Genomic DNA, 13,051 nt, shown 5'->3' on the forward strand with positions numbered 1-13,051 from the left:
CAGTAAAATCTCAAGGTTCACCTACATTAACCCCTTCCCATTAATGTGTAAATTCAGATGTTGGAAAAATATTTTGCTATGACTTGACAGCATGGACAGACCGATGACAGAAGCATAACCATACAATGAACTGTGTCAAAATATTCGCCTCCTAGGTACAGTGAATATCAAACTGACCTTGACCTCAGTCTGTCTGTCCCCACCTGTGTGCGTCCTTCCTCGTGTCATCTGGCATTTCCTTTCCCCTCAGGACTTCTCAGCCTATTTAGCCTTCTCGGGCATCGTCTTGCACAACGCTCAGCTCTACGAGACATCGCAACTCGAAAACAGACGCAATCAGGTAGGTCAGTGTGAATGTGTCACTGTTATGATCCGGCTCCAAGGCCACAACAAATACAAGAAACCACGCTACAGGGATTATCAGCCAACAATTTGTATTCTCCAAATTAACCGATTAGACAACCGAAACCGCCATTGCGCTGGGGAACAGGAGAAAGCCACAAGTCGTGCCCCAACACTCAGAAAGGGGCAGGTTGGCACTGGCCAGCTGTGTCTGATCTGCCTGATGGCCTCAGCTCCACTCCACCAGGAAGTTCACCCTGTAACACACACAGACAGAGACACACCCACAAATACCCTGGCAGTGGCCCTGGGGCCGCCACAGTCACTGAATGTGTGTATATGTTGCTGGGACAAAACTCTCAACACGATGCATTCTTTTGTGTGTGGGTGTGTAGGTGCTGTTGGACCTGGCCAGTCTGATCTTTGAGGAACAGCAGTGTCTGGAGGTTTTGCTGAGGAAGATTGCAGGAACCATCCTGTCCTTCATGCAGGCCCAGGCTTGTACCATCTTCATTGCTGATGATGACTCCATGGTCAGCACACACACACACACGCACGTTACTTATTTTTCAAAGACCTCATCCGAAATTATTACATAAGCTTTCAGAAAGAACGATTTGAAGTCTTCCACAAGATTGATGTGAAATTACTTTCACAAAATATGATCATCAAAAAAATGCTTTGTAGAGGAGCTAAATATACACAAACAATGTGTTGATATGTTAAGGTTTAAATTGTCACGGTCCACTTGCGTCATCACAAAAATTGTGCTGTTTCATGAAAAATTGACTGTAAAACTGTAAAAGTGGTGGTTTGGCCATGACACGCTAGAAAAGCGGCTCGCCTTGTATTTATTGGTCCATTTTATGTCCTGAGTCATTCCTGGACGGGTCTCTTGAGGTGCCCTAATCGCTACGGAGGGAGAAGTGCATTCGGGAGAGGCACATATCCCTGGACGGGCCATCAGTTTGGTTTGGATTTTCCCCCGCCTCACCTGCTGCCTCTTGTCTGACAGGAAGAGATATAGTAGATATAGAAGAGATATAGTAGAGAATAGACTTTAAGCACCTTGATAATTTGCAGACTGCTGTCTAAATGAGGTTAGCTTACCTGCTACACCAGGGAGACAAACAAATTGGTTGACATCCATGGCAACAGTTCCAGCAGGGGACTACCAGCTCTGACTGTGGGATCCCAAGGTGTTCCCAGGCCAGTCTAAAGATATAATCTCTCCACCTAGTCCTGGGCCTCCACGAATCGCTGAGCTTATCACCCTATCTTTAAGGGACACGCTCTTAAGGAAACCCATTTCGGCCGCTTGTTCCCGTGACCTAGTTCTTTCGGTCATGACCTATCCTTCCCACAGCACCTCCCAAATTATCTCTCGGGGGACCCGATCATATGTCTTTTCCAGGTCAACAAAACACATGTAGACTGGATGAGCATACTCCCAGGCCCCCTCCATAATCCTGTAAAGATCAGTCGTTCCACGACCAGGAAGAAAACTGCATTGTTCCTCTTCAATCCTTGGTTCAACAAACCCTCCTTTCCAGCACCTTGGAGTAGACTTTACCGGGGAGGATGAGTAGTGTGACACCCCTGTAATCAGCACACACTCTCTGGTACCACCACCCCGGTCTGCCACGCTATAGGCACTATCGCAGACTTCCACGCAAAGAGGCGTGTCATCCAAGACAGCCCCATTTCTTTCAGCATCTCTGGATGGATCTCATCAGGGCTTTGCCACTGCAGAGTTGTTTAACTACTTAAGTGACTTCCACAAGGCAAATTGACGATGATCCCTGCTCTGCCTCCACCAAAGAGGGCGGAGTAGTTGGATTCAGGAGTCCCTTAAAGTGCTCCTTCCACCGTCCGATAACCTCCTCAGTTGCGTTCAACAAGGTCCCATCCTCCTTCTGACGTGCCGGATGGTTTTCCAGAAGCACTTTGGTGTCGACCAAAAAGTCCTTCTCCATACCTACCCCTTACTCCTCCCACACTCGCTGCTTTGCCTCCTCCACAGCAGAGGCTGCTGCCCTTCAAGCCCATTGGTACACTGCAACTGCCTCAGGGGTCCAAACAGATATCATAACCCGGAAGGCCTCTTTCAGTCGTACGGCTTCCCTGACCACTGGTGTCCACCACAGGGTTCAAGGGTTACCGCCCCTTGATGCACCTAAGACCTTGAGGCCACAACTCACTCCTGCAGCTTCAGCAATGGTTTTGAATACTACTCTGGTTCAACCTCCCCTACCTCCACAGGAATGCAAGAGCAACCCCGCCAGAGGTGTGAGTTAAAAATCTTTTGGACCTCCAGATCTTCCTCTCACCAGTAGTGCCCCTACTGCGAAGGCAATACCAAAATGCCGTCACGTCACGCATGCGCGGTCTACCACGGGAGACGACCGAAACAAATGCTAATTAGCGATCCTTGCTTACTAACGGACGCATTTAATTTCATTCCAACCCAGGCTGACTCCAATAAGGTAATGACCAAGAATTTGCGGGATGCTTGTGATTGTTTCCTCCTTCTGACAGATGAGAGGCTCATTGTTTTCTTCAAATCGACTCGTGGGCCGGGAACAACTTTTTAAGCCACTTTAAAGCCCTGCCACATACAAGTACATAAGGATCCCTTTTCTTTTTTTTGATAGCCAAGGTTCAAGATCAATTGTTTTATTGAAATGCTGAATCTAAAAACAACATCACGAATCTCAAAAAGATCAAAATAATCTGCAAGTTAAAGTTTTTTTATATCTATGTATATGTCCTTCACTTGCAAATGATGAACTGATCTATTACTAAATTGGTTTTGCATGGTTCCGTTTAGATTCCTGGGTGATTTCGTCTGTTGCTTTTAGTTTTTTACTTTACTTTTTGAACATGTACCATTTAGCTCTAGTTCTAATAACTGCTCATCATTCAAATTCAATTTGCTTATGAGGTTATTTTGTCAGTCATTTGGGAGGGATTTCCTATTCCTGAAACAATGTGGTCTGTTTAAATAATTAAAAAGTTTGTTTAACTGTTATTGTCACCGAACCACCAGTCCCAAAAGAAGATATCAGTTCTATAATTTTCCACTGGGATGATGGCTAACTGTACTAAAGGTCAAGTTATTGTAAATGTTGGTTTTACTGAGTATCAACTACATTGCCAATTCACCATTCAATATTTGTGTTGAGGACTGGGTGAACTGAATGGGAATGCAATACTGTTGAAATGGTTTGTATTAGGTCACAAAACATTGGTGTTTAACTTTCTCAGGGTATTATTGTAACCATGTAGTGTGACAAATGCTTTTTTTAAACATAACAAACACAGCAATAAAAACCACAACAGCATTCTGTATGGCACATCTAGTACTAAATTAACTAGACAGAATACATCCAGAACTTTGCTTGTCTGCTCACCCTTTCCAAATCCCATGGTCACATCAACTCTGTCCTCCAGAACCTCAATTGGTTCCTTGTCCCACAACAGATCCAATTCAAAGCCAGGTCTCACTCAAAAAAAACAAGCCTTCGATCAATTAATGCATTATCATTTATTTCTATAAAATGGTTTGGGTCTAAGTGTAAATATTGTACGGGGCTCATTGAGGACCAACATCTCTTTTTAACTCTAGGGCTCCCCAGCTGGTTAATCTGGTCCGACTGTGTGGAGGATCCTAGAAACAAGGGTGTTTCTAAAGATTTTTTTCATTTCCCTACTGTGAGAACAACCAAAAATGATGTTGACTTACATTGAGTTAATTTAGGCAGAAGATAGAAACTTTAAAACCTGGACAAATACAACAAAGTTATCTGCAATGGCTAAAACATCAGAGGGAATTTACTTCACTATGCTCCACAGAATCTGTTACATCTCACTTTATTATAAAGTGTTTATCTTTGTGTGTGCACGTGTCCTCTCTCTCTCACACACACACACGAACACACACACACACTGTATAATAAAATGTGTGTGTGTGTGTGTGTGTGTGTCCTTCTCATGACCTCAAGAGTTGCCAGACCAGCTGTCTGCTTTTCTTTTATATCCCTCCTCGCTTCTCCTCTTGTCTTTTTCCTTACTAAACATTTACTCTGAGATTAAGGACTTTTACTGGCCTTATCCAGACGGCCCTCTGTATACAGGTGTCAGTGTTGCAAGTCTGCAGTGTGTCAAACAGGACCCACAAGTCCTTGGATTTTGACATAACCTTTACCCTCCGGGAAAGAAGCTTTCCCAGAGGAAGTCTAATATATTACAGTGCTGGTCTTTAACACTTAAATGTACCAACACAGATACACAGCATTGTTCAGAATAGTGGGGTGCGCAGGCGAACTTTGTTACCGCAGTGTGTGGCATCAGTTTAGAAACCGTGATGTGCTCTGTGTTTTGTTAGTATGTGTGTGCTAAAATGTGTATGGTGTGCGAGCAAGAACGTGTGTGTTTTGGGTGTGGATGGCGCATGATTGGGTTTGACATCTGGCTCTCCACTGGGATCATTTTGTTCTCCCAAGTTGTCTAGCCCTCCTCAGTAGAAACTGTGTGTGACTACAGGTGTGAAGGTATAAGGCTGTGACAATAATAATAATAATAATACAGTGTATTTGGTGTCACGGTGGTTAGGTGGTTAGCACTGCCGCCTCAAGAAGGTCCTGGGTTCGACTCCATCCAGCGGCGTGTGAAGGTTCTCACCATGTTTGCATGGGTTCTCTCCGGTCCCTCCACGGTCCAAAGACATTCTCTGGGAAATTTCCCATATGTGTGTGGGTGTGAGTGTGAATGGTTGTATGTCTCTGTGTCAGCCCTGCAATTGTCTATATAATCCAGGGTGTACCCCGTCTCTCCACCAATGTTAGCTGGGATTGACCCCGGCCCTTACCCTGTATGAAGGATAAGCGGCTTTGAAGATGGATAGATAAATTGTATTTGTATTGCACTTTTCATTCAGAGGAATGTCAGAGCCAGAGAGCCATTATATTGCAATAAAAACATAGTAAACAAATGAAACTTAACAGAGTAAAAAATGCCTCCTGAAATAAAAGTTATTTAGGCCAGTCTTAAGAGTCCAGTGTATGAGCTGACCGTATGTAGTTGGGGAGACTTTCTGTGCTGTGCTGCCGAACAAAAGGACCGGTCCCCCATGGTGCAGAGCTTGATGATGGAGACCTGGAGGAGCGAGGTGCTTGTGGATCTGAGGGTGCAAGGTTGAAGGAGGTTTAAGGAGTAATTAGTTCTTGTAGGTAGGAAGGTGCATGTCCATTTATGCCTCTATGGTTGAGTAGTAGGACTTTGCATCAGGAATGAGACAGGGAGCGAGTGTAACATGGGAGTTATGTGCTCATATTTCTCTCTCTGACTCTCATCAGAATCCTGGCATCTCTGTTTTGAATGTATTGCAGTTTGTTGCATGTTCTAGACCGTAATCCCAGTAAAAAGGGAATTACAGTACTCCAGTCTTGAGGAGATACAGGTGTGGGCGAGCTTCTCTGCATTTGAGCGGGTCAAAGTGGAGTGGAGTTTGGAGATTGTTGAGGGGATAAAAGGAGGTTTTGCACAGGTGTGGCGTGCCAACAAGGAGGGCTTTGGTTTTGCTTCTGCTTAACTGGAGAAAATCGTTGCTCAGCCGTGCTTTTATCTTCTATCTAAAACGGGCAGTGAGACATGACACGGATTATATTACAGGTCATTTAGCTGACGCTTTTATCCAAAGCGACTTACATTTTAACCCATGGCTTTTTACATTTTTGCCCGGGGAGCAATTGGGGGTTAGGTGTCTTATCTAGGGACAAACCAGCTTCAGGGTAAGGGGCCCGCGGCCTACCTAGGTTTCGCTGAAGAGGATTTACATTTTTTCCGCCCCCTCCGTTTATAACAAATAAACTCCTCTGTTATGTCTGATTAATTATTCATTCAACAGACTGCTTGAGGGAAGAAGTTGTTCCTGTGTCTGTTGGTTTTGGTGTAGAGTGCTATATAGTACCTACCAGAGGGGAGGAGTCTCAACAGGTTATGTCCAGGTGTAGAATAGGACCAGCAGCTCCTGGAGAAGGTGGAACTTCCTGAGCTGGAGCAGGAAGTACAACCTCTGCTGGGTCTTCTACCTGATGGTGTCGATGTTGGAGGTCCACTGCAGGTGCCTCCTAAAGTCCACCATCATCTCCACAGTGTTGTTCAACTCCATGTAGTTCTAACCACACCAGAGGACCAGCTGTTCAATATATAGATATAGATTTTTCACAATGTCACCTGCAGTGGTGTGTCTGTCAGAAAGTTAGTAATCCAGTGACCCATCTAGGCCTTGTGCCTTCCTGGTCTTCAGTCTTGGAAAGAACCAACTCTCCTCCGTACCAGTGGGTAATTTGTTGGGAGAGGTGAGAAGAAGGCATGGGGTCTGGGTGGTTGTTTGATAATGACGGAATGTTTCAGATTTCTTGTGTGTTTGGATCCACAATTAAGTTCATATATAACTTTTTTGTTGTTATGGATTGAGAAAAAGGCTCGAGATCCATGATCTAATGCAAGCAGACTGTTTGAGATTAATGTGTCTGCCACAGAAATTAATAACTGAATGTGAAAATCCCAACGTACATGATTAAGAAACCAATTATTTAAATTGATGTAAAAACCTTGACTGATGCTTCCAATCAAAATGAGAAGGTCAGTGTGATTTCTTTAAATATTCCCACATTCCAAAGAAAATCCCATTATCCTGTGTTTTCCTTTTATAATCTTTCCCGCTTGACAGAGAGGAAGATTTTTATACCCCAAATGAATGCTGTAACAAAGCCAGGTCCCTTTTTTTGTTTAAAACAGCTTTATTACCCTGATGCCATAAAGTGAAGCTGTGTGTATGTGCATGCAAGGGGAGAGGGGAGATTTTTCCAAAACCAAGAAGCCTTTAACATCCTGTCCCCACCTCTTAAAAATGGAAAAAGGATCTATTGGTTCTGAGTGGGAGTGCAGGTTGAGAGAAAACAAGACCCTATACGGTAGGGAAAGGCGAAACAAGCACTGCCATGTCAAAATAAACTCCCTCTTGCTAGGCTTCATGGGTAATAGATCAATGTTCCCATTTTAATGTAATTAAGGCAGTGTGCATGATATGGCTGCTTAACCTACAGTATTTGGAATTTGGTAAAAGCAGCAATGGCTTAATTGGAGGCAATGAGAAAGGACCCACTAAGAAAGAAAACAAGCAGGGTGGACCTGCAGCAAAGCATGTTGGACCTTTTTTCAGGTCACAATCAAGACCAATTAAGACCCTGTCTTTATTCATCTGGTGTGACCTGATTCTAATGGCTTCATGTTGAGTACATTTAGCCTCCAAGCAAGTCCTAGCCATATTACTTAAGCTGTAAAACATCAGTCACCAACTTTTATTCTTTTTGCAGAACTCCTTCTCCAGTGTCTTTTATATGGAATACGAGGAGCTACGTGAAAGCCTTGATGCCCCCAAAAGGTAGGGTGACTGTCTTCAACCAAAACTTATTTAATTAAAAGCCCTGCACATTGACCCTAATACTTACACCATCTGTTTCCAGCAGGTCTTAGCGCTAATATTTCCTACCCTTTTCCCTCACCCAGAGAGACCATTAGATGAGGTTTGATAGCAGGCACTTTTCAGAAGGAGTCATTGTCATCCTACAGCGCATACACTGTAGAGGACAAGAGGAAGAAGCAGAGAAAAGAGATGTTGGCATCGTAAAAGTGTTGCCCAATGATTTCTGGTTTCATTACAAGACAAGATAAGACAAAGCTGCTCAGTCCAATTCTAATAAATTTGCAGTGCAGATCTGCATTCCCATTGGATCTTTGTCAGATAATCTGCTTTCTTCACCTGCCGAAAAAAATACATTTGTACGTGTATATATATATATATATATATATATAAACATATATATATATATATATACGTATGTGTGTGTATACAGTGCTGTAGTGGTAAAATTAGAGGTGGGTAAACTCTGAATTTTGTGATCATACAGACCTCGACGCGATGCGAAGCAACGCAACACAAAGCGTTGCGACTCTGTAAGGCTGTCCTGGCTATATTGCATTATGTTATCAGTAAAAGTCATATACAATCAATGACAATGAATACATGTGTTAGTAGTTTATTAAATTTAAGAAAACAGTAAAGAAAAGTATGTCAACACAACCCAACAAGACAATTGCAGATTAAGAACTATCTACATACGGAGTCTCCTTTTTACAGTAGTGCCCAGAGGGCTTCCTTGTCCTCCACGTCACGTCACCTCTGCTAGACGGACCCTAGCCCTACCCTTTCCATAAGGAGTTCATTTTGTTGTGCTTTCCTATTTGCCGTTGTGCGTTCCTATTTGCCGTTGTGTTTTGCACTTCAGGGCCACCGTAGACATTACCTCCGGGCCACAACAATTTACAATGATACGCCGTCTCTTTTGTAGAAGCAGGAAGTTCAGTCGAGCTGAACCAATGTCTTTCGGGTCTCTTCTCTCCCGTACCTTTCTCTGGATCTAGATTTTGATTGTGACATTGAATTGAGAGCCAACATGGCACTGTCATGGTTTTAGTGATGCTGGTGGCTATTCTGCAGCCTTACTCAAGTCACTCACAGAGAAACAGAAAGGAAATGCAGATTTTAGTCTGCTTGGGCAATTCAACTCAAGAACACATGCATGTACTGTGCTGCATGTCTGCCTGGAGTGAGTGAGTGAGTGAGAGAGAGCGAGAGAGAGTTGAGGCCAACCTGGACAGAGCACATTGTTATTATAGACCCAAGCCTTTTGGTCATTCAAAATAAAAGTGGATAGGATGTTAAAAAATAAGCAACACACATCAGTGATGGAATGGATGGAAGAATTTTTTTACGTAAGTAAAAGTGGAAATACCAAAGCAAATTATTATCTAAAACTCCCCTCTGAGATATAGTGAAGCAGAAGTGTATAATACAATTAAAATATTAAAATCCAAATTGTACTAAAAGTACGGTTCTTTACATTCCACCACTGATTATTTCTGTACTAACACACACACTTTCTGTATTTGTCCTTCTTTCTGTCAGCCACAAACACAGCCTCATGTTCCCAAACACACACATACCGTCTGGCCACACCACCAACCTAAATCCGCTGGCTTTTGCTCAAACCTCATGTTATGTTTATATATTAATTTTCCATAATTTATTATGCAGTAGTATAGTTGACTGTGGTTAAACTTTTGAAAAAGTAAAGTAAACAAACACCGATGGCTGTCAAACAAGGGGTGGGGGATGTCGAGGGCCCCCAGGTGAGGCCTACCAGCTGTAGTTCTCTCATTTGAATGAATCCGAGGCAGGTTTACAAAAATGTCTTCTTTTTTTTTTAAAGACAGACACAGTTAGAGACAAGGTGATGATCACTAAGGGTTTTTCATTTTTAGGGAAGTTACAAGGTTGTGTGGTTTTGTGTCTCCTCAGGGACTGTGAAGTCAAGCAGATTAACTACATGTATGCCCAGTATGTCAAAAACACCATGCAGCCTCTCAACATTTCCGACGTCACCAAGGACCAACGTTTCCCTTGGACAGTCAGTATGTCTTTTCTTTGTCTTATTTTTTCCTTTTCCCAAAGTGACAAATTATCCTACCTGTGTTCTGACAGCGGGATAACCCAGATCACACCAGCAACCAGATAAAGAGCTTGCTCTGCACTCCAATCAGGAATGGCAAAAAGGACAAAGTCATAGGTGGGATCTCTTTCTCTCTCTTTTTCTAGTGCTTTAAAGTACTTAACCTTTTTCACCTGTTTATGACAATAGCTTAGCTGCAGTAAGATCTGTTGATAGAAACTAGCATGGACTATCTGTTTCCATTTAAAATATAAGATGCTGTCCTTTTATACACATATATATGTGTGTGTATATATACGTGTATGTATGTATATATGTGTGTGTATATATGTGTGTATATATGTGTGTGCGTATGTATGTATATGTGTATATATATGTGTGTGCGTATATGTGTGTGCGTATATGTGTGTATGTGTGTGTGTATGTGTATATATATGTGTGTGTGTATATATATGTGTGTGTGTGTATGTGTATATATATATGTGTGTGTATGTATATGTATATATATGTGTGTATATGTATATATATATGTGTGTATATGTATATATATATGTGTGTGTATGTATATGTATATATATATGTGTGTGTATGTATATGTATATATATATGTGTGTGTGTATGTATATGTATATATATATGTGTGTGTGTATGTATATGTATATATATATGTGTGTGTGTATGTATATGTATATATATATATGTGTGTGTGTATGTATATGTATATATATATATGTGTGTGTATGTATATATATATGTGTGTGTATGTATATATATATATGTGTGTGTATGTATATATATATATGTGTGTGTATGTATATATATATATGTGTGTGTATGTATATATATATGTGTGTGTATGTGTATGTATGTATGTATACGTATGTATGTATACGTATGTATGTATACGTATGTATACGTATGTATACGTATGTATACGTATGTATGTATATGTATGTATACGTATGTATGTATATGTATGTATACGTATGTATGTATACGTATGTATGTATATGTATGTATACGTATGTATGTATATGTATGTATACGTATGTATGTATACGTATGTATGTATACGTATGTATGTATACGTATGTATGTATACGTATGTATGTATACGTATGTATGTATGTATGTATACGTATGTATGTATGTATGTATACGTATACGTATGTATGTATGTATACGTATGTATGTATGTATGTATACGTATGTATGTATGTATGTATACGTATGTATGTATGTATGTATACGTATGTATATGTATGTATGTATACGTATGTATGTATACGTATGTATGTATGTATACGTATGTATACGTATGTATGTATGTATGTATACGTATGTATGTATGTATGTATGTATGTGTATGTATGTATGTATACGTATGTATGTATACGTATGTATGTATGTATACGTATGTATGTATGTGTATGTATGTATGTATACGTATGTATGTATACGTATGTATGTATGTATACGTATGTATGTATACGTATGTATGTATGTATACGTATGTATGTATGTATACGTATGTATGTATGTATACGTATGTATGTATACGTATGTATGTATGTATGTATGTATGTATACGTATGTATGTATGTATGTATGTATACGTATGTATGTATACGTATGTATGTATACGTATGTATACGTATGTATGTATACGTATGTATACGTATGTATGTATACGTATGTATACGTATGTATGTATACGTATGTATACGTATGTATGTATACGTATGTATACGTATGTATGTATACGTATGTATGTATACGTATGTATGTATACGTATGTATACGTATGTATGTATACGTATGTATGTATACGTATGTATACGTACGTATGCGTACGTATGTATGCGTACGTATGTATGCGTACGTATGTATGCGTACGTATGTATGCGTACGTATGTATGTGTACGTATGTATGTGTACGTATGTATGTGTACGTATGTGTACGTATGTGTACGTATGTGTACGTATGTGTACGTATGTGTACGTATGTATACGTATGTATGTATGTATACGTATGTATGTATGTATACGTATGTATGTATACGTATGTATGTATACGTATGTATGTATGTATGTATGTATACGTATGTATGTATACGTATGTATGTATACGTATGTATGTATACGTATGTATGTATACGTATGTATGTATACGTATGTATGTATACGTATGTATGTATACGTATGTATGTATGTATACGTATGTATGTATACGTATGTATGTATGTATACGTATGTATGTATACGTATGTATGTATGTATACGTATGTATGTATACGTATGTATGTATACGTATGTATGTATACGTATGTATGTATACGTATGTATGTATGTATACGTATGTATGTATACGTATGTATGTATACGTATGTATGTATGTATACGTATGTATGTGTATGTATGTATACGTATGTATGTATACGTATGTATGTATACGTATGTATGTATACGTATGTATGTATACGTATGTATGTATGTATGTATACGTATGTATGTATGTATGTATATGTATGTATACGTATGTATGTATACGTATGTATGTATGTATGTATACGTATGTATGTATGTATGTATACGTATGTATGTATACGTATGTATGTATGTATGTATACGTATGTATGTATACGTATGTATACGTATGTATGTATACGTATGTATACGTATGTATGTATACGTATATACGTATGTATGTATACGTATGTATACGTATGTATGTATACGTATGTATACGTATGTATGTATACGTATATACGTATGTATGTATACGTATGTATGTATACGTATATACGTATGTATGTATACGTATGTATGTATACGTATATACGTATGTATGTATACGTATGTATGTATACGTATATACGTATATACGTATGTATGTATACGTATGTATGTATACGTATGTATACGTATGTATGTATGTATGTATGTATACGTATGTATGTATGTATACGTATGTATACGTATGTATGTATACGTATGTATGTATGTATACGTATGTATACGTATGTATGTATACGTATGTATGTATGTATGTATACGTATGTATGTATGTATACGTATGTATGTATGTATACGTATGTATGTATGTATACGTATGTATGTATGTATGTATG

The 13,051-nt window shown here is 39.8% G+C and overlaps 1 protein-coding gene across 2 annotated transcripts in view; it reads left to right on the forward strand.

The window, feature by feature from the left end:
- Positions 1–13,051, forward strand: part of pde5ab (phosphodiesterase 5A, cGMP-specific, b) — a 48,640-nt gene that overhangs the window by 10,847 nt on the left and 24,742 nt on the right. For both annotated transcript variants that reach the window (XM_040182315.2, XM_040182316.2), the window contains exons 6-10: positions 251–340; positions 738–875; positions 7,725–7,792; positions 9,770–9,878; positions 9,953–10,037. In XM_040182315.2, coding sequence (XP_040038249.2) covers positions 251–340; positions 738–875; positions 7,725–7,792; positions 9,770–9,878; positions 9,953–10,037 — 490 coding nt within the window. The remainder of the gene's footprint in view (positions 1–250; positions 341–737; positions 876–7,724; positions 7,793–9,769; positions 9,879–9,952; positions 10,038–13,051) is intronic.

The sequence above is a fragment of the Gasterosteus aculeatus genome, chromosome 7 (assembly GCF_964276395.1).
Source record: "Gasterosteus aculeatus chromosome 7, fGasAcu3.hap1.1, whole genome shotgun sequence".
In the NCBI taxonomy this organism is placed as follows: Eukaryota; Metazoa; Chordata; class Actinopteri; order Perciformes; family Gasterosteidae; genus Gasterosteus; species Gasterosteus aculeatus.